Source organism: Chenopodium quinoa, unplaced genomic scaffold (assembly GCF_001683475.1).
Source record: "Chenopodium quinoa cultivar QQ74 unplaced genomic scaffold, ASM168347v1, whole genome shotgun sequence".
In the NCBI taxonomy this organism is placed as follows: Eukaryota; Viridiplantae; Streptophyta; class Magnoliopsida; order Caryophyllales; family Amaranthaceae; genus Chenopodium; species Chenopodium quinoa.
The window spans coordinates 1,572,782-1,597,760 of NW_018743503.1; the positions used below are offsets into that span (position 1 = coordinate 1,572,782).

Here is a 24,979-nt window from a genome sequence, read left to right on the forward strand (position 1 = left end):
ATTTTGGTGTATATTTGTGAATGTAATAAATGAGGAATTTCCTCTATTTATAGCAGATGAAGATCTGCTCCCCCATTAGGGTTACAATGCCACGTGTCAGCATCTGATTGGATCCCATTGGGCCTTTGAAGGGCTGCCACGTGTCAACGCGGTATTGGGCCAAGTGGCACAGGGGGGTTTTTTACCCCAAACATTTGCCCCTCACAAGTGTGACGTGGCTTGCCACGTGGCGCCTGTGACATGTGTCACATTCAGGGAAGGTGACGGTTCGTCTCCTTCCCTCGGTTTTTTTTTTCCCTTTTTTTTTATATAAATTCGAATTTCAAATTTGAATTGGAGGGGGAGGTGACGGTTCGCCTTCTGCCCCCCTCCTATTAACGGGAGGCATCCTCTTCTCATTTCATACTTTATGAATTTTACAAAAATTTCCTTTGAGATAAAAAGCTCTGACACCGGCTGCACTTGCGTTCAACCAACTACTTTGATTTAGACTCATCCGGGTACCGGTTGAGCATTTCTTTAATCCTCTCCGAGGTACCGTCTAACTTAGTTTTTATTTTTTTGTTTTTGTTTTTTTTGTTTTTTTTTTTTTTTATTTTAATAGAACCACAACTGGTCTTACACCATCTGGGGCACTTTTAAGCAATTTATTTCACAAATTGCATTCAGTAGACCCATAGCCGGTCTTACACCGTCTGGGGCACTTTTAAGCAATTTATTTCACAAATTGCATTCAATAGACCCACAGCAGGTAATATACCGCCTGGGGCATCTTCAAACAATCGTCTTCAAAAACTGCATTTCATAGACCCATAGCCGGAAATATTCCGTCTGGGGTATCTTCAAATAATTGTCTTCAAATATTGCATTCAATAGACCCACAGCCGGAAATATTCCGTCTGGGCATCTTCAAACAATTGTCTTCAAAACTTGCATTCAACAGACCCACAGCCGAAAATATTCCGCCTGGGGCATTTTTCAGCAATCTTCATACTTTGCTTTCTATGGATCCACAGCTCGCCTTGTGTCGTCTGGGGCATCTTCAAGCAATTTTTTCTTCTTTAATTTGCATTCACAAGACCCTCAGCCAGCCTTGTGCCGTCTGGGGTACTTTTGAGCAATTTTCTTCAAATACTGCATCTTATGGACCCTCAGTCGGTCTTATACCGTTCGGGGTATCTTGGAGCAATCTTTACAAAATGCACCCCATAGATACCGTTTGGGGTATCTTTGAGCAATTTTCAAAAAGGCACTCTATAGATACCGTCTGGGGTATCTTTGAGCCATCTTCATAAACTGCTTTCTATAGATACCGCCTGGGGTATCTTTGAGCAATTTTCTTTCAAAATGCATGACCATCTGCTTTCTTTATAACTTTCTAAACAACCACAGCCGGACCCTTCCATCTGTGGTATCTTTTAGTGATTTTCTTCGCAAATGTCTTGACTATTTTGTTTTGTATTTCAGCTTTCAAAACCTACCCAGCCAGAATCTTCCGCCTGTGGCATCTGCAAGCCACATTTTGGGATAACGGTCCTCTACGAACTTCTTCAAAACTTCAAGGTACCGTCTCTGCCCTTCGTAACTTTTGAGTTTTTCTCGGTTGCATAGGTTAGAGGATAATGGACTCTCCCAACACACACACGACACGACCTAGGGCAGATGTTAACCGTTCACCGGATACGGCTGAGTCTAGGACTGGGGATGCCGTCAGGGGGTGTTTGGACCACCCTTATTCTACTAGGAATCCGACCGTCTCTTTTCATGTGCAGGACAGAATGGCTCGGATAAGGAAAACGGTTGTTGACCCCGAGTACCAATCAGATGATTCAACTGGAACTCCGGTTGAGGATGCTCCTTTTGACCAACCAGGCATACCTAGCGCGCCCGGAGATGAGATACTAGAAGAGCCCGGGAGCTCAGGCGGTGAGGAAACCGTCCATCAGTTCGACTCAACTGAGTCTACATTGACGCCGGATGCCCCTCAAGACGATGATGAGGCCTATAACTGGCTATCAGCAAATAATCCAACACAGGCGCACATGAGTCCCGGGATGTGGTGACATTAAATGCAACCCTCCCGGCTTTTTTGGAGAAGTGCCCTGTAAGGGCCGGATGGGAGGTCGGTGTCCCGCCTGCTGATGCAACCGTCGTCTGGGATGACGACCTGGAACACGCCAATAATTATTTCGACTACTATGAGGCGGCATTCAAAGCCGGCCTTCGGTTTCCCCTCCACAAAACAATCAAAGCTATTCTAAGGGGTTACGACCTTGGCGTCTGGCAGCTCACACCCAACTCTTGGGTGAATATTTTGAGATATATTGCCGCCTGCGAGATGCAGGACGTGACGCCTTGCTGGGAGGCGTTCGCGCACATGCACTACCTGAGTCGTGCCCCAGGCGGCTGGAATGCGTGGTACACATTGACCATGCATCCGGAGTACATGATGACTTTGGAGAAGCCCTCCAAATGGACTAGCTGGAGAGCAAGTTTTATTTCGTCTCTTCCCCATCTATGGCTACAAATCACCGGTTGCATCGTTACAACAAGAACCCGACTCTATTGGGAAAGAAATGCGCCCTCCCCAAGATACCGGCTGAGTCTTGGGATGCAATTATGGGGCTGGGGCTTTTTAAGAAGACTACGATGCCACTGGATGATGGGACACAAATTATTGTCCCCAAATTTTGGGTCCCTCATCCGGACTGGTTCAGAGACAAGGCGTTCCTTTCCGCCTGCGGTCTTAGCACCTTTTGGGACAAACGTAGGTTTACTGCTTAACCGATGTATTATGCCTCCTGTATGGTGTTTGAATGCTCTTACATTCTTTCTTTCTTTACAATTTTGCAGAGAAAGGACTTGAGATGACTCCTCTAGAGAAAACGTCGGCGAAGTCAGCTGCTGAAATTAAGAAGGAGCAACTTGAGCAGAAAAGGGCCCAACTTGCGGTACCGGGTGTCCACCAGGTCAACATTGAACGCATTACCTCACTGCTGGCTGAGGTAATATACCGGTTGGGGTACTTTTGTGCAATTTTACTAATTGCCGGTCGTATTATAACTGAACTAAATTCCATTCCGGCTAACTTTGCAGGTAATGTTGAGGGTTTAAGGGTTAAAAACCCCCTTGTGGAAGAAGCAAGAGGAGGTAGGGATGCCCAAAGACGGGCATCCGAATTACTTGATGTCTGTCAATATAACTCCCTAATGCTTGAAATCCAAACTAAAGCCCGGGAGATGAAACAAAAGGAACTCATCCGAGAGCTTACGGCTGCTGCTGATACAACCAACCAAAATGCTGCCGACTGGAAAATCCAAGTTAACAAACTCAAGGCTGATGTCAAGGCCTTGAGGGAGGCTGATAAGGAGAACGCTGGGCTGAAAGACGAGGTCACCCGGCTGAAGGACGAGCTGGTTAAGACCAAGAAGGAGCATCTCGACCAGCTGTCGGCTGAACAGAACCGGCTGGTCACCGAGAATGAGCGTGAATGCGAAGCACGCATGAAGATGGACTTGTCCATGATCCACCCGGACACCGACTACGCTTTCTTTGACTTGAGGTACAAATACGCAACCGAGGTATTTGGTGCTCATGTTCTCGGGATTCAACAGCCGGCGCCCTTCGAGGAGTGGACCGGCTTAGGGGATGAGCAGGCGGAAGAAGAGGTGTCGGGTGGGGCCAAAGAAGCCCAACCCCAGCAGACCCAAGATGCCCCTATTGCCGGTCAGGATCGGCAGCCAAAACAACAGCAGCAGCACCAGTAGCTCAATTATTTTTTAACTCCTACTTCCATCCGGCATGTGAGCCGTGTGCTTATGTATCTCTTTTCTCCAGACAAGGGTCCGGATAACATTCTGAATTTGAAAAATTTGTATATATATATATGCCGACGGTGTCGGTTTGCTTTGCAACTATTTGTTTCAATTTTTTGCAATTTTTTGCCTTGAATGAAATCTTTGTTGCAATTTGAGTTAATATATACCAGATGCGTTAGCCCGGTCTGCCCCTGGATGGTTGTTTTATTAATAGTTACCAACTTGAAGCAAGTAGTCGTCCACAAGCATCCGGATGAATGTATAGGCGGTCCTTGACCATTTTAAAACAGAATTGAACCCATGTCGAATCTGCCGGCTGTGCCAGCTAAATCAAACCTAGAATACGCGCTTAACTGGTTGAGGATTACCCCTTGGGTATCCGACAATGCCGTTAGTTGGCATGAAGGCGGCCCTTGGCCAGACGTATGCATTTTGACCTTGATAATGGAAATGGTAGTCGGGTGTATTGCTTTTTGGCAAAAGCCGGCTGAAGATCAAGATTTAATTCATCGCCTCTATTGCGTTGGGGAAATAACCGGGTGTTCCTTGATTTTAACAAGGTTTTGACCTTGCTTATGGAAGTTGGAGCTGCCTGTAGTGCTTTTTGGCAAAAGCCGGCTGAAGACCAAGATTTAATTCACCGCCTGTATTACCTTGGGGCAATAACCGGGTGTATCTTGATTTCAATAGGTCATTCAAACGGCCATGGGTTATCTTTAACCTAACCGGTTAAAGCCATTTGAGTCTATGACCTGTAGAACAATATACCACCTGAAAGGGAGATGTTTTTTACTTCGACAAATTCACCCAAATGGGCGTCGCCGGATGCTTGCTCATGGTTAGAGCAGGCGGTTTAAAATATGTTGGCCTTTGGTCTTTTGAATAACTAAGTTAGGTACTTGGCCTTCTACTCATTTTGAGCAAACGTGTGCCCGGATGTGCATTGCACAGGTGGGACTTGGAAGATGCTCGGTTGTGCATTACACATGGGACTTAGAAGTTGCCCGGTTGTGCATTGCACATGGGACTTTATACAAAAAAAAATTGAAATAAAGTACCCTTTTATTAATATACTCTATTTACAAAATATTTACAAATCCTTAGAAGTAATACTTTTTCAAGTTGTCTACATTCCAAGTTCTGGCTAGCTGCCTGTCGTCTGGTGTTACCGGGCGATAGGTGCCGCCTCTTACTTCTCCAAAAATCCGGTAGGGGCCCTCCCAATTAGGAGTTAGCTTCCCTTTCTCATTTGCCCTACCGGTTGCCTCCATTTTTCGTAGCACAAAGTCCCCCACTTTGAGGGGCCGTTTGTGTACTCTTTTGTTGTAGGCCCTCGTCATTCTCAGACGATATATCTCATGACGCAAGGCGGTGTTGCCCCTGCGCTCCGGGAGTGAATCCAATGCTAGACGCATGGCCTCCCAATTAGCCTCCTCATCATAGAGCATGACTCGGAGTGTTGGCTCAAAAAGTTCAATTGGCAGGACGGCTTTAGTGTCGTATGTCATGAAAAACGGGGTTTCACCCGTTTCCCCTTTTTTAGTTATTCTGATGGCCCAAAGACCGCCAGCTTTTTCAATCTTATTTTTTATGCCATCTGAGATGAGCTTGTTGAAGGCTTCAACTTGACCGTTTGCTTGGGGGCGGCCAACGGATGCAAAACAATGTGAGATCCCCTGATCTCCCAACCAACTCTTGAGGGTAGGCATTTCAAACAGAGGACTGTTGTAAAAGACCATAGACATAGGAACCCCAAACCGGGTGATGATATTTCTCTAAATGAAGGAGATGACATCCTTTGTCTTAATGCCCTTGACTGCCTCTGCCTCAACCCACTTGGTGAAGTAATCTACAGCCACCAGAATGTATCTTCTTCCGCCTGATGCAGTCGTAAAAGGACCTAAGATGTCCATGCCCCATTTTGTAAATGGAACTAGGCTCTAGATGGCCGTCAGATCTGCTGCCGGACGGTGCATGAGCTGGCCAAACCTCTGGCCCTTGTCACATTTCTTCACCAATTCCATGGCGTCTGCCTCAAGAGTGGGCCAAAAATAGTCTTGCCGTCTGGCCCTCTAACGTCTGTTCTGCCTCCTATATGTGAAGCACAAAAGCCCGCGTGCAGATCCTCTAGCACCTCATTTCCCCTTTCAAGAGTAACACACTTCAGCAACGGCTGGAGGTAACCCTTTCTGAAGAGCTCTCCCTTGTACATTTTGAAGCTCAAGACTCGCTTCTTCAATGCTGCCGCCTCTGAAGGGGCATCCGACAAAGTGCCGTCTACTAAATAATCCCGAATGGGGTCTATCCAAGTAGAGCTTCGGTCAAGACCTCCAATGGGATCATGTTCAATGCTTCTTTTTTTCCATGACCTCCCAAAAGACTGACCTAGGCGTATCACAAGTGGCGGATGAGGCCAGTTTGGACAATGCATCCGCCTGATTGTTCCCTGATCGGGGCACCTGACTTAGATGAAAATCATCAAGTGTCCCAGCCCCATCTTTGACCGCCTACAGATACTTGATCATCGCCGAATGGTGGCCTCAAAGTCACCATTGCATTAGCTAACAATCAATTGAGAATCTGAGCAGGCGTCAACTTTCCTTGCCCCTGCCGCCTTACATATGCGTATACCGGCTAGCAAGGCCTCAAATTCCGCCTCATTATTAGAGGCCTAGAACTTGAACCGTAGTGCGTATTCATACTTGTCCCCTTCCGGAGATATGCATATTACGCCTGCACCATAACCGTTCATAGTAGAGCTCCCGTCTACATATAACTTCCAAACCTAATCAACATTCTCCGGTTGTGTCGGTCTTGTCATTTCAACAATGAAGTCGGCGAACGCCTGACCCTTCACTGTCTTTCTATGCTCAAAAGAAATTTCCAGACTTTGCATTGAGCATTTTTCCGGACGACTCCAGGGTTGTCATTAGCCGCTTGAGGGATTAGTCTGTGTAGACCACCATCGGGTGTGCCAAGAAGTATGGTTTTAGCTTCTTGACTACCACGAAGATAGCGAGGCCGACTTTTTCAACCAAGGGGTACCGCAGCTCAGCATTCCGGAGAACGTGGCTAATGAAATATACTAGGAGTTGGATGTCGTCTCTCTCAGTTAGGAGAACGGCACTGAGGGCATGATCTGAGACGGCCAAATACATGTAGAGAACCTCCCCTGCCAGAGGGCTGACCAACTGTGGCAAAGAGGGGGGGTGCTCCTTAAATTTCTAAAATGTCGCCTCAGCATTCTCCCCCCATTCAAATCTAGTCTTCTTCTAGATTGCCTAGAAGAAGTAGAGACACTTGTCACCTGACCAGCTGAGGAATCTCCCTAATGCCGCCAGACAACCGGTGAGTCTTTGGACTTTTCTGACAGTGCCGGGTGACTTCATGTCAATTACTGCCTGCACTTTGTCCAGATTGGCCTCTATCCCCCTTTGATCAATCAATAATTCGAGAAACTTCCCAGACTTAACACCAAAGACGCACTTTTTGGGATTAAGCATGACATTATGCCGCTTGAGGGTGGTGAAGGTTTCTCGGAGGTCAGCAAGGTGATCCGTCTGAAGCTTGGATTTGATAATCATGTCATCAATGTACGCCTCCACATTCCTCCCAATTTGATTAATGAAGACCGTGTTAATCATCCGTTGGAAGGTAGCAGGCGCATTCTTCAACCCAAACGACATCAGCGTATAACAGAACAACCCTTGATCAGTGACGAATGTCGTCTTCTCTTGATCTTTTTTCCACAAGGGTATCTGATGGAAGCCTGAGTAGGAATCCATGAAGCTCAACAAAGCATGACCGACTGTGGAGTCGACTAGACTGTCAATCTTTGGAAGTGGATAGCTATCCTTTGGACACGCCTTGTTTGGAGCTGTGTAATCAACACACATCCGCCAAGTCCCATTTGGCTTTTTGACAAGGACAACATTGGCTACCCAATCCGGGTAGTAGCATTGCCGAATGAACCCGGCATCCAGTAGTTTCTTGACCTCGGCGGATGCCGCCTGAGATCTCTCCTCACCGTGGTTCCTTTTCTTTTGCCTAACTGGCTTCTTTTTTGGATCCACGACATGTTTGTGGACAACAAGATCTGGGCTGACGCCTGGCATCTCTTCCACTTCAAAGGCAAAGATGTCTTTGAATTCTTTCAGCAGGTGGTGCAAGTCTGCACCCAACTTTGCAAAAGGAACCGTCCCCACTTTTACGGTCCCCAGCCGGGTAGGGACAGAGATCCTCTGATCGCTCCCCAATCAGTGATTGTTATTGCTTCTCTTTTTTGGAGGCCACCAGATGGTCCGCCTTTCTCTTTTTGCCGGCTACTTTGGGAGCAGGCGCGGCTTCCTCGTCATCAAGGTCCATGGGCTCCTCGTTATGGCCGGCTGCAATACCAATCGGCTTGACGTCTGAGAGGTAGCACTCCCTAGCTGTCTTCTGGTCCCCGCTCAGGGAACCCATTGACCCGTCATCCCTCTCAAACTTAATCAACATGAAGGATGGGATGATGACTGACTTGGACTCGTTGAGGGTAGGACGGCCCAAAATGAGATTGTAGGCGGTCAATTCCTCGACCACCAAAAACTTGACGACCACATGTCGTCCTGCCCCCTTCTCTCCAAGCCGGATGGGTAGGTCAATCCTCCCCACCGGATGCACTACTCCTCCCCCAAAGCCGACTAGGGGGTGAGAAGCCTTATGCATACTGCTAGGCTTATACTTAAGCTTTGCAAAGCACTGATAGTTGATCAGGTCAGACGAGCTCCCGGTATCGATGAGGATCCGGCCCACTCGTTGGTTGGAAACCTTGCATTCGATGACAATTGGGTCATCATGGGGCCGCCTAACCATACCCCGATCCTTCTCAAAGATGAAGACCTTAGGGAAATTGTTTTTCGATGCCTGGCCCTCATCCTGTGGGTTGGATAGTTTCCGGATGTTATCCTTGGTACCCTGGATGGTAGGACCACCCCTCGCGAAGCCGCCTGCTATAGTGAAGATGTGCTCTTCATCAGTGTCAGAGCTCACAGCCGGCTTCTTTGACGGTTGTCCGTTATTGGTTTTGGGGTTACCCTTGGACTTCACCAGGTAGGATGTCAAAGCCCCCTCATCAGCCTGACGGTCCAATAGCCGCCTGAGGCTATAACAACCATTGGTGTCATGGCCAAGATCCTCATGGAAGTGACAGTATCTGCTCTTGTCACGGTTCTTGATAGAACTCTTCATAGCAGCCGGTTTTTCAAGAGTTAACCGGTCTTTGATCTCCATGAGGATGGAGGAGTAGTCCTTTTTGAACTCGTACTTTGGGACGTACATCTCCAATTTTCTCTGTTTCTTCTAGGACGGCTAATCGGAGTGATCCGCCGCCTAGACTTCTTTTCTTTTCTTGCCCTCTTCTTTTTTGGCCGGCTGGGCAGGCCGGCTGTTTCTCTTGTTGGGTCATCTGGGCTCCGACGAGTGCTTGATGGCACAGAGCTTCGTCGCCTGTATATAGTCTTTGGCTTCCATCAGCGCCTCTTGGAGGGTGGCAACCCTCTTGCGGACCAGGTTGAACTTGAAAGTCGACGCGTCCTTCAGACCCTTGAAGAAGTCTATGTATGCAACTTTGTCAGACAGCCCCTGAATCTGAATTCTCATCAGATTGAACCGCCTGACATAAGACCGTAGTCCCTCCTTGTCTCCCTGCTGAATAGCCCCTAGATCAAGACTCGTCTTTTTGGCAGGGATGTTCACGGAGAAGTTGGACGCGAACAGGTATGCAAACATCTTAAAGTTGTTGATGCACCCGGCTGGCAGGTTGCCAAACCATCGTTGGGCTATGCCCTTCAATGTGGCCAAAAAGCATATGCACTAGGCGGCGTCTTCTAACCCCTGTAAGTACATGAGGTTGGTGTAAGCCATTAGGTGGTCTTCCGGGTTGGTGGTACCATCGTAGGTACCGACCAACACATTCTTAACCTTGGTCGGCTGAGCCGCCTCGGTTATTTCCCGGGAGAAAGCCGAAGGCTGTTCCCCAAGGTTGAGCAGCCGGAGCTGCCAGTCCATAGGCTGAACCTGCTGTGCCGTCTGACCCCCAAAAGGAGACGGCTGCATGTATGGTGATTCATACGGCATGTATGGCTGTTGGGGCACATACGGAACCGGCTGGATGATGTGAGGGCCAATGCATGCGGACATGCCGCATGACTGATTCCCTTGATGTGTCTCCGAATGCTTCATTGAAGTATTGTAGAAACTGTCTGGGTAAGTCGACGTTGAGGCCGACTCAGACATGTGTTGACTTCTCTTCTCCTGGATGAACATCCGAGCGTCAGAGTAAGTCTTTTTTGACCTATCCGGCTGAACTTGCCGAATGGCCTTCCTTTGCCCTGATTTTAGGAAACGAAGTGTGGAGAGGTCGATCAGGGTCCCATCCGCCCCCTTTAGTTTAGGGTGAGGAGTAAGCACCCGGTCTTTGAGTTGCTTTCCCGGAGGGCGAATGCTTTGGTTTAGACTGACTCTTGTTTGAGCCAGTTGACTTCTTGATGATGTCCTTGATTTCCCCCTTGAAACTGGTCATGAATTTTATGAGCTCGTCTCTAGTGACGGGGGATGTGCCCTCCGCCGCCTAGGGTTGCCCAGCAGTTTTGCCAGCTGGGTTGCTGGGACCAGCTTTGTCTTGGCCCTGTCTGGGGCCACAAAGGTGTCGACCTCATAGTCGTCACCACTATCGTGGTCCGTATGGACCTCAGGCTCGGCCGAAGGACGTCTGCCCTCAGGCGGTACAATGTCAGATTCCATCTTAGAAGTACTCTCCCCATAGACGGCGCCAAATGTTTCGGGGGTTTTTAGAGTCCCTCGGGAGAGTTACAATTCAAGGAATGCGCGCCTGACGTCTGTACCTGCAAAACCACGAAACTCCGGTTAGGTGGAGTTCCGCCTCCGACGATTAAGTTAGTACATCTCCGGATGTAGAAAAGTGCGGAAAGTAAATGGGTTTTTCTCTCTGATTCAGAGAGATTCCGCAGTTAATCTTGCTCGGTTTTTTGTGTATATTTGTGAATGTAATAAATGAGGAATTTCTTCTATTTATAGCAGATGAAGGTCTGCTCCCCCATTAGGGTTACAATGCCACGTGTCAGCATCCGATTGGATCCCATTGATCATGTGAATTGATCGAAAGCATGTTATTATGTGGTTAGGAATGAGTGAAATTGTTCGATTGAATATTGAACCTAATTCATGCAAAAAGTGTATTGTTTTATTTTTGGGGAAATGAATTCCTTTCTAAACCTTTTCCTTTTCAAGATGCCAATTCTTCCTATCAAGTTTCCCCAAATTTGTACTCTAATCAAGAAAGACTATGAACATCCGTTTGACTATGTCAACAAAACCCAATTCTATTGTTCCCACATAATCAATGTCTTAGGAGACAAGCACTATGATCTTCCTGATCGTGTTTCTGCTATGTATTCACTGTCTTCCAGATGAACCCCCATATCTTGCTGTCAAAGAAAAATTCTCTGATTTTTATTTACCAGGAGCATTCCAAACTACTCTAAGTACAAATATTTCTATGGACAGTGGTACCCTAACTACAAATACTTGATTTCTTACCTTGTTAAAGTTGAGAAAGATTATAGCCAACACTTACATATTTCATTTCCCAACTACTACTATAATATTTCAGCAAGGAATAATTCCCCTTCCTCTAGTCATCAGTTAAGAAAATCTTCTCCCACTCAGGGTAATCAAGCAGGGTCATATGGAGGGCAAGAAGAAAGAGATATGATGGATGAGAGTAACCATACTGTTGATAGTTCCATTATGGAGATTCCGAATCTAAATCAACCTCCAACTCTAATTATAATTGATATATTATCAGACGATGAGGAAGATGAAGAGTTTGTCTAAGTAGAGCAAGAACCAGAGTCACTTGAACCAATGGAGGAAGAGGATGACCTTGAATTCAATCCTGGAAGCTACAAACAATCTACCTACAGGAAAAAAAAAGTTCGAAAGGACTAGATTTTGTAGTTTCATTTCATTTAGGATTCTTAGATTCGTTTCTACATTTTAATTATTCCAGTTTCAGTGAAACAATAAGTGGCATGTCCACAGTGAATTAGTAAACTTATGTAGTTGCATAAGTTATTTAGACTCATTTTATTTCGGTATTCCATTCATTTTCTTACTCATCAATAAAATTTCATTTATTTCCTTGTCAATTAATTCATTTTATTGACAAATGATTTATTTCGTTCCCAAATCATTTATTTCGTATCATTATTCCAAGAAGCCATTTCTTACTCAAAAATATTCCAATGATTTATTTCTAATTTTTGGGAATCCATGGGAATTATTTTTATTTATAAATGTGATGCTTTATTAAATGTGTGGTTAGTTAGAAATCAATATTTGGTTGACAATGCTGCAAATTTTGGGAATTTTAATCCCAATTTTGTTAGCTTAAAATTTAATGTGTTTATGTCAAGGGTGTGAGTTAGTTGGTTGAGTGTCTAACTTGAGAGCTAGCCAAGACCGTTTTTAATAAAGACCTCTTTGTTTTAATTCAGGCGAAGAAAGATGGCGGGAGGGAGTGGTAACAATAATGATGGAGGAGAACTAAGTGAAGTTGTTAGGCAGTTGGCTGCTGTTGCCCAACAATTGGCAAGGAACTCAACCAATAATGTAGATGCTCGGGAGAGCTGTTTAAGAAGGTGGCGCAGAGCAAGCCACCGACCTATCATGAAGAGCCTAATCCAACTATACTGGAAAACCGGTTGAGGGAGTTTGAGAAACTGTTCGGGGCAGTAGGGTGTCTAGAGAACTCAAAAGTTGGTTGTGCTACCTATTACCTTAGGGGTGAAGCTAACCTTTAGTGGCAGCAAAATGAAGCTACCATTAAGGCATTACCTGGATTTGACTGGACTATGTTTCAGGAGAAGGTTAAGGACAAGTTTTACCCTAGCTTCTTACAGAAACAAAAGGCTGAGGAATTTTCTAATCTTGCAATGGGGAAAATGTCGGTCACTGAATACTACACCAAGTTTATTGAGCTGTCACGATTTACTAAAGAGTCTGTTCCTACAAAAAATTCTAAGGCTAGGAAGTTTGAGAGTGGTCTGACTACTGATTTGCAGTTAAAGCTGTGTGGTCAAGTATTTGAAACGTTGGATGAAGAGTATGGGAGACCTGCACATCTTTATGCGTTGGAGTTGATGTAAAGGAAAGAGCTAGCTAAGGTTGAAGGGAAAGAAAAGAGAAAAGAGGTGGGACAAAATTCTAGGAACCCGCAAGGTAACCAGAATAACTTAAAGAAGAAAAAGTACCACCATAACAACAACCACTTTAGCAACAACAATAATTTCCAAAGTAACAATCGTCATGGAGGACGGAACTTTAATGGAGCTAAGAACTCTAACCAGGGAAATAATAAGGATGGAAGGCGCTATTTTTGCAATAGGCGCAAGAATAACCACCCTGGTAGGGATTGTGATGGAAATTTGGTTACTTGTCGTGCTTGTAACAAGTTAGGACGCAAGGAGTATGAATGTTTCTCCAAGGATCCTAATCGAAACGAACAGGGCAATAATCAAGGAGGGGCTCAAAGAAAATTTCAGGGAAGCAACAACCACTCTGGGAACAAGGGGGCACAACAGAATGCGGCGAAAACCAATAATAATAATGGGAACAACATACAGAAAGGTGGAGCTGCAGGAAAGTTGAATGTTATGAGTAGGCATGAGGCTGATTCCACGAAAGATGTCATCACTGGTACCTTTTCTATAAACTCTATTCCTGTTAAAGTCTTGTTTGATTCTGGTGGAACTTTTTCTTTCATTTCAAAGGCCATAGTTTCAAAATTATCAAACTGTTTGAAAACCGTAGATGAGGTAGATTGCCTATAGTTATTCCTACTGGTGGGGTAGTAAAGTGTAACAAGACCTTTAAAGGTGTACCTTTAGAAATCGAAGAAAAAGCATTTCTATCAGATCTCATCGAGTTTAGGTTGAGTGACTTTGATGTCATTTTGGGAATGGATTGGTTGAGCAAGTACAGCGCAGAGATTAATTATCGATTGCAGAAAGTGAAAATGAGTACAGCTGATAATGAATTAATGACTTATTGGATGCATGGTGAAACCAAGTGCCCAAGGATCATATATGTGTCAAAATTGGCAAATTATATTAAGAAGGGGCATCTAGTGTATTTTTGTAGTGTGAGGAATATGGAACATGAAGAGACAACTAAGCCTGAAGATATAAAAGTAGTAAATGAGTTTCTGGATGTGTTTCCAGAAGAGATTCTTGGAATGCCACCCAAAAGGGCAATTGATTGCACAATAGAGCTAGTTCTAGGAACAAAGCCAATTTCCAAGGCACCATATCGAATGGCACCTGCAGAGATGAGTGAGTTAAAGGAGCAAATGGCAGGATTTATTAGAAAAGGGATACATAAGACCAAGTGCATCACCTTGGGGAGCGCCAGTGTTATTTGTGAAGAAGAAAGATGGAAGTATGAGGTTATGTATTGACTATAGGGAGTTAAATAAGGTCACCATAAAGAACAAGTACCCATTACCAAGAAGGATTAATGACCTATTTGACCAGTTGAGAGGCGCAACTGTGTTTTCTAAGATTGATTTAAGTTCTGGTTAGCATCAACATAGGATTGCAAAAGAAGATATTCCTAAGACTACATTTAGAACAAGGTATGGACATTATGAGTTCATAGTAATGCCATTTGGATTGACGAATGCTCTAGCAATTTTTATGGACTTAATGAATAGGGTGTTTTATCCATTTATGGACAAGTTTGTGGTAATGTTCATAGATGATATACAGGTGTATTAGAAGAGTAATGAAGAACATGTAGAACATCTGAGGGTAATTTTGCAAACACTAAGGGAAAACAAGCTTTACGCAAAGTTCTCTAAGTGTGAGTTTTGGTTAGAGAAGGTAGCATTTTTGGGCCATTTTGTGTCCAAAAATGGGGTAGAAGTAGATCCAGCAAAGATAGAAGCAGTGAAAGGTTGGCCTTTGCCAAAAACAGTGTCTGGCGTTAGGAGTTTCTTAGGTTTAGCAGGGTATTATAAGCGTTTTGTGAAAGATTTTTCGAAGATTGCTAAACTTATGACCTCTTTAATGAAGAAGGACAAGAAGTTAGAGTGGGATGACAAGTATGAGGAGGCATTCCAACTCTTTAAACAAAAGCGAATCATAGCACCAGTGCTTACATTTCCAGACGATAGTGGAGTTTATGATGTATATAGTGACGCATCCAAGAATGGTCTAGGATGTGTACTCATGCAAAAATGGGAAGGTGATTGTGTATGCATCAAGATAATTAAAGACTCATGAAGTAAATTACCCTACTCATGACTTAGAACTAGCTGCAATCATTTTTGGGCTAAAAATTTGGAGGCACTACTTGAATTGAGTGAAATGTAGGATTTATACAGACCATAAGAGTTTGAAATACATTTTCACTCAGAGGGATTTAAACTCACGCCAAAGGAGATGGTTAGAATACACGACGGATTATGACTTAGACATACAATATCATGAGGGGAAAGCAAATATAGTCGCAGATGCTCTAAGTCGTAAAACCAGTCATGGACTGAATACTTTCATAGTGGCTGATGAGTTATGCAGAGAAATGAGGAAAATGAATCTGGAAGTGGTAGAATAGGAAGTGCCAGCAGGCATACTTGCGAATCTGAGTATTCAACCAACAATATTTGATGAGATAAGGGAAAACCATACAGGAGATGTGAAGTTGGATAGAATTCGTGAGAAAATAAAGCAAGGAAAAGCCACGGATTTTAAAATTCATGAAGATGGGAGCTTAAGGTATAAAGGTCGTTGGTGTGTACCATAAAAATGTAAGGAGGTAAAGAGAAAGTTGATGGAAGAGTGTCACAATACACCATACTCAGTACACCCAGGAGGGGACAAGCTATATAAAGACCTGAAAAAGATATATTGGTGGCCCAGAATGAAGAATGAGGTTACAGAATTTGTGGCAAAATGTCTAACTTGTTAGAAAGTGAAGATAGAACACAAAACACCGCAAGGAACTGTGCAATCATTGGAAATTCCTGGATGGAAATGGGATTGTATTTCAGTGGATTTTGTGACTTGCCTCCCAAAGTCAAAGAGTGGAAATGACACCATTTGGGTAGTGGTGGATAGACTTACAAAATCTGCAGTGTTTATACCAATGAAGGAGACCTGGAAGATGGAGCAACTTGAAAAAGCTTACATCAAAAATGTGGTGAGATTACATGGAGTTCCAAAAGATATCGTTTCTGGAAGAGATTCTAGGTGTCTTTCAAGGTTTTGGAAGAGTGTGCAGGAAAACTTTGGTACAACACTTAAGATGAGTACAACATTTCACCCTTCCACAGATGGGCAAACTGAGAGAACCATTCAAACCTTGGAAGACATGTTGAGGGGTTGTGTTATAGATTTCCAAGGGGGATGGGAAGATAGATTAGACTTAATTGAATTTTCCTATAATAATAGCTACCATGCAAGCATTGGCATGGCTCCATTTGAGGCACTATATGGAAGAAAATATCGCAGTCCAATCTGTTGGAACGACATAAGTGAAAAAATGATTTTAGGGCCTCAAATGATTGAGGATATAGTTAAACAAGTAAAGGAGATTCAAGCTAAGATTCAAGCGGCGCAAGATCGCCAAAAGAGCTACGCGGATTTTAAGCGTAGCGAGGAGGAATTTGAGGTTGGTAACAAAGTATTGTTAAAGGTATCACCAATGAAAGGTGTAATGAGATTTGGAAAGAAAGGAAAGCTTAGCCCAAAGTATATTGGTCCATATGAAGTATTGCAAAGGATAGGTAAAGTGGCTTATAGGCTGGCCTTACTTATGGAGCTAAGTAAAGTGCATTATGTATTTCATGTATCTCAGTTAAGAAGGTATATCCCTGATAAGTCACATGTGCTACAACCTAAAACCATTGAGTTAAACCAAAGCTTAACTTATGAGGAAAAACCTGTCAAGATTCTTGACAGTAAAGTGCGTAGTACACGCAATAAGGAAGTTAAGATTGTTAAAGTGCTATGGTCTAACCAAGAGTATGAGGAAGCAACTTGGGAAACTGAGGATGAGATGAAAAAGAAGTACCCCGCGTTGTTTATGGTATGTTGAGTTACGGGTACGTAACTCGTGCTCTTTAAGGGGGGTAGAATGCGGTAGAATGAATTTCGCGCTTTTTCCCTATATTTTCAGTTATTTTTGTGCTTTTTGCAAATTTTTCCGGTTATTTCGAGTAATTTTTATTTCAAAGAGATGTTAAAGACAAAAGTATGACAAAAGAGTACATCAATATTATACAAAGTGAGGAAAAAGTTTGAATTTCGTTGCCCAAGTTTCAGTATGAAACTTCTTTTAAGGGGGGTAGACTGTAGTACCCCGTATTTTTATACGTATTTAAATTTAAATAATTATTTCATAAAGTATTTAAATAATTCAAAATGAATTATTTATGGTGTTTTCATTTATTTAAAAAGAATTATTTTAATTAAAAGTTTATTTTTAATTATTTAATAATCCTGAAAATATTTTGTTTCATAATTTGGAATTATTGGGGCATATTATTTTTAAAAAGATAATTTTTAAAGTCAATGGTATTTAAGGAAAGTCAAAATACTAGTTTGACTAGCAAAGAGATCATTAAGGGTAGTAAATGAATTTTTAGTAGGAGGGTTATTGAGAGGGGGTATAAATACCCACCATATGCCTAAGGTGGAGTGCACCCAAAGGTAAACTTTCTCTCTCCTCTTATTTTCTTTTCCCCTTAATTTTTCCCCATCCCCATATTTTTATTTTTGTTTCAATCACCACCCACACACCACCACCACAAATCGGCCGGCCACCCACACACGTCACCACCTTCCGGTGGCCACAACTACCAGCGCACGCCAACAGCGGTAGCCACCAGGCGGACGGGCGATAGCCGCCAAATCATGGTGGTTCGTGCGCACAATTCAAAAAAAATTATTTTTCTTTTTGATTTTAATTCAATCTACCCTAAATCTAATTATTGTGTTTGGGTTTTGTGATGATTTTATGATGTTTATTGATAAGTATTTTGTATATAAATTTTAAGATTTGGTTTTGAATTAAAAAGCCCCAAATTGAAAACCCTAGGTTTCTAAATTGATGTATATTGATGGGAATTGTTTATGGGTAATTTAAATTATTGAAATAAGTGTTTTAAAACACATTTACGACAATTTTAAATGGTTTAATAAAGATGGAATTTTTATGTATAAGCTATAATTATGTTTCTTGAAAGGATTTTTAATTACCCATTAATTGGGAATAAAAGTAAGGGTTTTTAATTAAATTTCAGCTTATTTTAGAGGGTTTATGAGTGATTTGAAGAGTGTATATATTGCTGGAAATTTGTGTGGAATAGGTATTAATAATTTTTTGTAATTTTGATTTGTATGAGACTTTCAAGTGAGTGATTTTATTTAGTCGTGGCGATTATGAGATCACATTCAAGGTACGTTCGCGTACTTGGTAATTACTTGAATATGTAGAAGCATGATAGGCTTTGTTTAATTAATTCCAAGAACTATCATGATAGGTGTTGGTTGAATTTGTTGATTGGATTGATGTTGGTGAATGATTTGTGATGTACGAATTATTTATGATGAATTGGTGATTGGAATTAATTATGTTGTCATGTTGATTATAAACCACACTTTTATTATTGGCATGATAGAGAGCATGTTTAATTAAACTAAATATTTAATTTGGTTTGGAATATGAAAAGGGAATTTTATTATGGTTCGTATAATTTTTATTAATGTTATAAGCATGAGGAAGGAGCTATTTAAGTGTCTATGTACAAAAGGATTAAATTATATTTTGGTGCCTTAGTACACTTAAGGTGTTCTAAACACCGAGGGATAGGATTTGTGGTGCTTTATGCGCTTAAGGTGTTATTTAACACCGAGGTAGTTTAAAAAGGATTCAACATTTAATTTATGTGGTCACTAATTATTCAAGAAGTAAATTGGTATGTTTGATTGCTTGAATGAGTTATAATGATTGATTGTGTTAAGGTTTGAAAGTCATTACCAAGTCTAATAATATGTAAACAACGTAAAGTGAAAGAGGTTACGCACCAAAACTCTTGGAACATATATACCTTGAGTATGAACATATGGGGGGAGTTATGCGACTTTATATTTGACCATAACTTCTACTGGAAGTACAAGACGCTGTATATTCCTTTTTATTATGCGCAGGAATTCCGCCACTTACGAGTGGTTTATTTTATATTGGCACGGTTAGCTCTCGTGTTAGTACCCCTTTATTGGGGCAGGGTAGGGAGGAACCCCGTTCGATGCGTAATCAAATTAAATGGACATTGGTAGTTGTCTAGCTAGGTGTTGAGTGTCTTGTATGCTTATAAACAGGTGCAACACGGTAAGTTGTGTGTTGATAGGATGAAAGCATGTTAGTGTGTTTTATTACGCCTATGTTTTCAGCATTGGTGATTGTGTGTTTATATGTTTGTTTAGCCTTTTCTTTACCTTGGCCCTACGACGACCCATTTCTAATGGCGAGTAGTGGGGACAAGTAGAGAGAAGCTTTTAAGGTGATGAAACATATTTCATGATGGGCATGAGTGAAGAGCGAATCATGCTTAGTTCTCATAGGAATACGATGTGTTTTATTTGATGTGTATATTATTTATTTTATTATACTCATGAGACTAACGCAAAGGTTTTCAGTATATTTTGGTTTTGATGGCGTACAATGGTTCCAAGTTGTAGGTTAATTTTGTTTGACTTTACCTTCGTTTGGTTTGATTTTTAAAGTTGACTTGTTTTAAATGATTTTAAAGATAGTTTTCCGCTGTATGAGTCTTTGATATTTGCCTTAACCGTTTTTCACAATGCCAGTGCCGGGGGATCGTTTGGCGCCAAAAGCCGGCACGGGGAGGGGTAGCTGACAGTGAGGGTGGTTGAGGAGGGTGGGGTGGCTGGAAGGTGGATGGACGTTGGTTGAGCCTTACTAACGGAAGTAGTAACTAATTATGTTAAGTAGTACTCCCTCCGTCCCATAATATAGTTCCTATTGTGTTTTTTTTCACGGTATTTAAGAAATGTGAGGAGAAGTGGAAAAAGTACATTAAAAGTGGAAAAAAGCTAAACAAAAGTATAAGGCAAGTGGATAATTTACGGGGAAAAAAAGTGAAAAGTACAATTATAGACAAAAGTTAGATAGAGAAAGTGGAAAAAAATACAATGCAAGTGGATAATTTAAGAGTAAATTAGGAAATTCAATGAATAAAGTTAAAAAAAATTGAGGATATAATGGTCTTTACATACTATCCACAAATAGAAAAAAGAACAACATTTTGGGTCTCTAAAATAGGAAAACATGAACTATATTGTGGGACGGAGGGAGTAGTAAAATCTATGTTTTTTGCTTTTAGGTGATAGTAAAATAAAAAAAAAAAATTAATGGGTAACAAAAGTAAAAGTGGTGTATTTTAGTGATAGCAAATGTCAAATTAATAACACAACCTAGGTAAATCCTAATCTAATATAGTTATACACAATTACAGACTATACAGTAATAATATCCCACCACACCAAAGACAGCTTTAGTTGCCGTTTAGGCAGGTAAAGACTACAGTACTTTATTCGATGAAAATAATGACCATAATGTCAGTGCTAATTATTGTTTTTTTAAGGTTCAAAAAGATTTGTAATTATTATCAATATTTATGCTCCACACATGTATACGCATATGCTTAATCATATTGTACACAATACATAAAAAGCAAAAGCTTAATCATATAATCTACATTAACTTAAAAGCAATTGCATAAAAAATTCTTATGTACACAAAACCAACCTACTTCATACATACTCTTTAAGTTCCAAATCCTATGAAATAGTGAACCAACTTTTATATTTCCAAAACACAAAATAAAACATCAAAACACAAAAATGGAGTTGAAATCCTCCATTAATGAAACATGGAAGCTCTTCTCACTAGGAACCTTTGTTGGTTGCCTTCTTATACTCTTAATCCTCGACAAAAGCCACCAAAACACAAGTCTTTTAGCTGCTAGAAATGCTATGCTACAATTTGGTCCTTTCAAAATGCTAGATTCGCCAACTGATGAAATTATCCACACTTTGGACTCTTCAAATTTTAACATTACTAATCCTATCGATGCCTCAAATGCTACCGCTCTTACTCCTACGACGGATGATCAAGTTTTCGCCATCGAAAACGTGCCGACTCCGATTAATCAAACCGAGAAGAAGTGTAACATGTTTGATGGGCAATGGGTTTATAACACGGATGAAACTCCTAGTTATGATTCAATCAAGTGTCCTTTCCTTGAGGAGAAGATGAGTTGCCGAGTAAACGGAAGACCCGATTTCGAGTACGAGAAATGGAGATGGGAAGCTACTGATTGTGATATACCATTGTAAGTGTATTCATTTTCACTTATACAAATTATACCAAGCTAACATCTAATTTTTACTTCTATCATACAAAAACATTAACTAAACCAAGCATGCTCGGTGGGGATGGTGAGGAATTCAATTTATAACTTTGAGATTATAAGTTCGAGCCTCATCATCTATCTATCATCTACCTATACTTGGTAGTAGGGGACATATTATACCAAGCTAATAACTAATTTTTTACCTCTACCATTCAAAAACATTAACTAAACCAAGCAAGCTCGGTGGGAATGGTGAGGAATTTATCAACTTAAGACTTTGAGATTATAAGTTCGAGCTTCACCATATACCTATAATTTCAAGCAAGGGATTTGTCCTTCTCCTTATCAAAAACAGTTAACAAAACCTACTCAGCATGCTCGGTGGGGATGGTGGGAATACAACTAATAACTTTGAAATCACAAGTTCGAATCTCACCTTCTACATATGTTTGGGAATAACGGATTTATCTTTCCCATTAAGGAAATTAAATTTTTTTTTTTTGGGCAGATTCAATGGAACAGACATGTTAGAAAGGCTGAGAAACAAGAGAATGGTAATATCAGGTGATTCATTAAACAGGAACATGTGGGAGTCACTAGCTTGCCTTCTTTACACTTCAATTCCATCTTCTAGAGTTGAAGTACATGCCAAAGAAGTAGTTTACAAAGTACTTAAAGCAAAGGTATTTATATAATTATTATATTTTCTACTTTAATTTGTTGGGTTAATTATGTCCCGTTTATTTTTGCAAGGAATCTTTGTTCAATTCATGTTACTTTCTTCATTTCCAATGCAGGATTATAATTTCACCTTTGAGTTTTTCTGGAGCCCATTTTTAGTTGATTTTGATACAAAACACAAAAGTGGCAAAAATGTTCTTGTTCTTGACAAGCTATCAAAGAATTCTAAGGAGTGGCTCGGTGCTGATATTATGGTTTTCAACTCCGGTCACTGGTGGTCTCATACCGGTAAAATGAAGTCGTACGTATCCCAAATCTCGATATTTTAGAATTTGTTCTTCTCACCTTATGTTATATTAACTTAAATTATACTCCGTATTTGTTAAACTTAATTTAGTTTTGCTAAATTTCTGAATAGTTAGACTTATTTTTTTTATGCACTTGGGAGATGCTATAGCTTGAGGATCGTGTGCTGTAATGCTTACTCCGTATTAAAAAGTCAAGCCGTGTCAATTTTTTTTATTTTTTTTTTTATCTCATCCTCAAATTATCACTAGTGAGGATTAAACCTCCAATCTCATGGTTAGTACTGATGTATAATGTACATAACATGGGTGTGTCTCGTGTGTATTTAACATGGCCGTATAGAGAAGTACATACATACACGACCGTATACCCTTATATCTCAAAAGTCACTGTTCACTTAAGTTTTATGGGTAATTTACATAGTTTTGATAACACGTGTCTAAGTTTTTATATCCCAAATATACTTAAGTTTTTGAATGTAACAACAGGTGGGATTTGTTCGAGTACAAGGGAGAGTTAACAGAGGAAATGCCACTAGAGCTCGCATATGAACGGGCAATGAGAACATGGGCAACATGGATAGAAAACAACGTAGATCCGACGAAAACTGTGTACTTCAGGAGTATTTCAGCAGAGCACAAAAGTCGACAATATAATCAATGGTGCTACAATGTAACAAAACCTATAATGGATGAATCATATGTATCCGTCTACCCAGAGTCGCTTGTTGATACCATTGAGACCATGATAAATGGGATGAACAATCCAAAGGTGAACTACTTGAACATTACCAAGCTTTCATCGTATCGAATGGATGCACATCCATCGGTTTATAGGAGCATGGACTGGAAGAATATTACCAAGAAATTCGAGAATGTTTTGGGTTACGCTGATTGTAGCCATTGGTGTTTGCCTGGATTGCCTGACACTTGGAATAGGTTGTTGTATACATCTCTGTTTTATAATACTTCAGATATTACTAGTTCTTGATATTTATTTCTTTGTAAGTATAGCAGTAATTCTTTTGGATTTTTATGTTTTTTGCCACTGATTTGAAAAAGAGTGGTTTTCAATTATAGGAAAATAGCGGTTGAAAGTGTGTAAAGTATTCAGTTTTACCGGATTGAATCAAATTGTAGAAAATCAGAATGATGTTGAAATATATGCAATGTTTTAATTTTCAGCCAACTTTTTAGGGTGGCTAGTCATACTGCGTGACAAAGGTTACTTGTAAGGGTTACTTATTTAGGAGTTACTTGTATGAGCTATTTATTTAGGGGTTACTTATTCAGGGGTTACTTACTCAGGGGTTAGTTGTTTGAGTTACTTATTTAGGAACTAATTTTAGGGGTTACTTATTCAGGGGTTACTTGTAGGGGTTACTAATTCAGGGGTTACTTGTAGAGGTTATTTACTCAGTCGTTAAGCGCGATTTCTGTGTGAGAGTAATCCCTGACGGATCGAGTAACCCTTGAATAAATAACCCCTGAATAAGTAATCCTTAAAATTTATCCCTGACCAAACGAGTAATCCCTGACCAAACAAGTAACCCCTGACCAAACAAGTAACCTCACAACAATTAACCCCTAATCAAACAAATAACCACCTACAAGTAACCCTTGACCAAACAAGTAACTCGCTTGTTTCCGGGTTTTTTGACCCTCGGGATAGTTACATCACCAAGACTGGATTTCGAGCGTCTGTACCTGCAAAACAACCGAGACTCCAGTTGGGTGGAGTTCCGCCTCCGACGATCAAGTTAGAATGTGTACGGAGAAAGTGAAAAGGTGCGAAAACTAAAGTGAGATCTTCTCGGATTCCGAGATCAGGGGATTTCTCTGATGTGAGAGAATTGCTTGTATTGTAATTAATGAGTATCTATGTCTGTCCCCAAAGTAGTGTAAATATCCCTATTTATAAGGTCATTGGTAAAGGTGACCCTGTCTAGGTCATTCTGACCTAGAGTTGGAACCTGCGCCGTTTTGCGGCTTTTCTCGGGAATTAAGCCCTGAAGGTCGTCTTTTACCCCACTGATTGGGAGTGCCACGTGTCAGCTGAGGAGAGGTTCATTTTGAACCTCTCTTAAGGCAACACGTGTCACCCTCTTATTGGGCCACGTGTCCTGGGTATTTTTACCCAAAATATTTGCCTCTCACAGGTGAGACGTGACATGCCACGTGGCGCTTGTGACACTTGTCACTTAAGCATTGGTGAACCGTTTTTACTGTTCACCTTTTGGGGGAAATTACAGGGATGCCCCTGAATTTACCTCTCTATATATAGGGTTTTACCATCCCTTGATTTTGACATTTTCAAAAAGTCTAGAGAGAGAGTCAAAGGTTCTAAAGAGAGAATATCTAACAACCGTTTGTGTACTTTCAAGAATTGTCTCCTTTCTTTCCCAACTGATTACAGCCGATCAACCGTCTGTGCATCTCACAAACAGCTGCTTGATTTCTGCCCGCCTGTTACAGCCAGTCAGCGCTTGACACCCCTTTCAGAAACAAATCTTTAAGGTACTGTCTCTCCCCTTCTCAGCTCTTTCATACTTTTCCGTTTGTGTACATATCATTTAATAAATGGATTCACCATCAGCATTCACGACACAACCTAAGTCAGTAGTCAGCCGGTCTCCTAGTACGCTTGAGTCTATGACTAAGGGTGCCGTCTCTAGGTG

The 24,979-nt window shown here is 41.4% G+C and overlaps 2 protein-coding genes across 2 annotated transcripts; both read left to right on the forward strand.

Moving 5' to 3' along the window:
* The first annotated feature begins 12,383 nt into the window (after positions 1-12,383).
* On the forward strand, positions 12,384-16,973 carry LOC110739565. The gene is made up of 8 exons (XM_021920020.1): positions 12,384-12,488; positions 12,740-12,981; positions 13,027-13,693; positions 13,735-14,327; positions 14,470-14,644; positions 14,951-15,130; positions 15,294-15,482; positions 15,846-16,973. Exons 1-8 carry the CDS (start codon positions 12,384-12,386, stop codon positions 16,971-16,973), a joined length of 3,279 nt encoding a protein of 1,092 aa, XP_021775712.1.
* Positions 16,974-20,652: 3,679 nt separating this feature from the next.
* Positions 20,653-23,490, forward strand: LOC110739518 (protein PMR5-like). The gene is made up of 4 exons (XM_021919964.1): positions 20,653-21,294; positions 21,824-21,998; positions 22,113-22,297; positions 22,791-23,490. The coding sequence occupies exons 1-4, from the start codon at positions 20,804-20,806 to the stop codon at positions 23,290-23,292; spliced, it is 1,353 nt and encodes a 450-aa protein (XP_021775656.1). The 5' UTR covers positions 20,653-20,803; the 3' UTR covers positions 23,293-23,490.
* Positions 23,491-24,979: the final 1,489 nt, after the last annotated feature.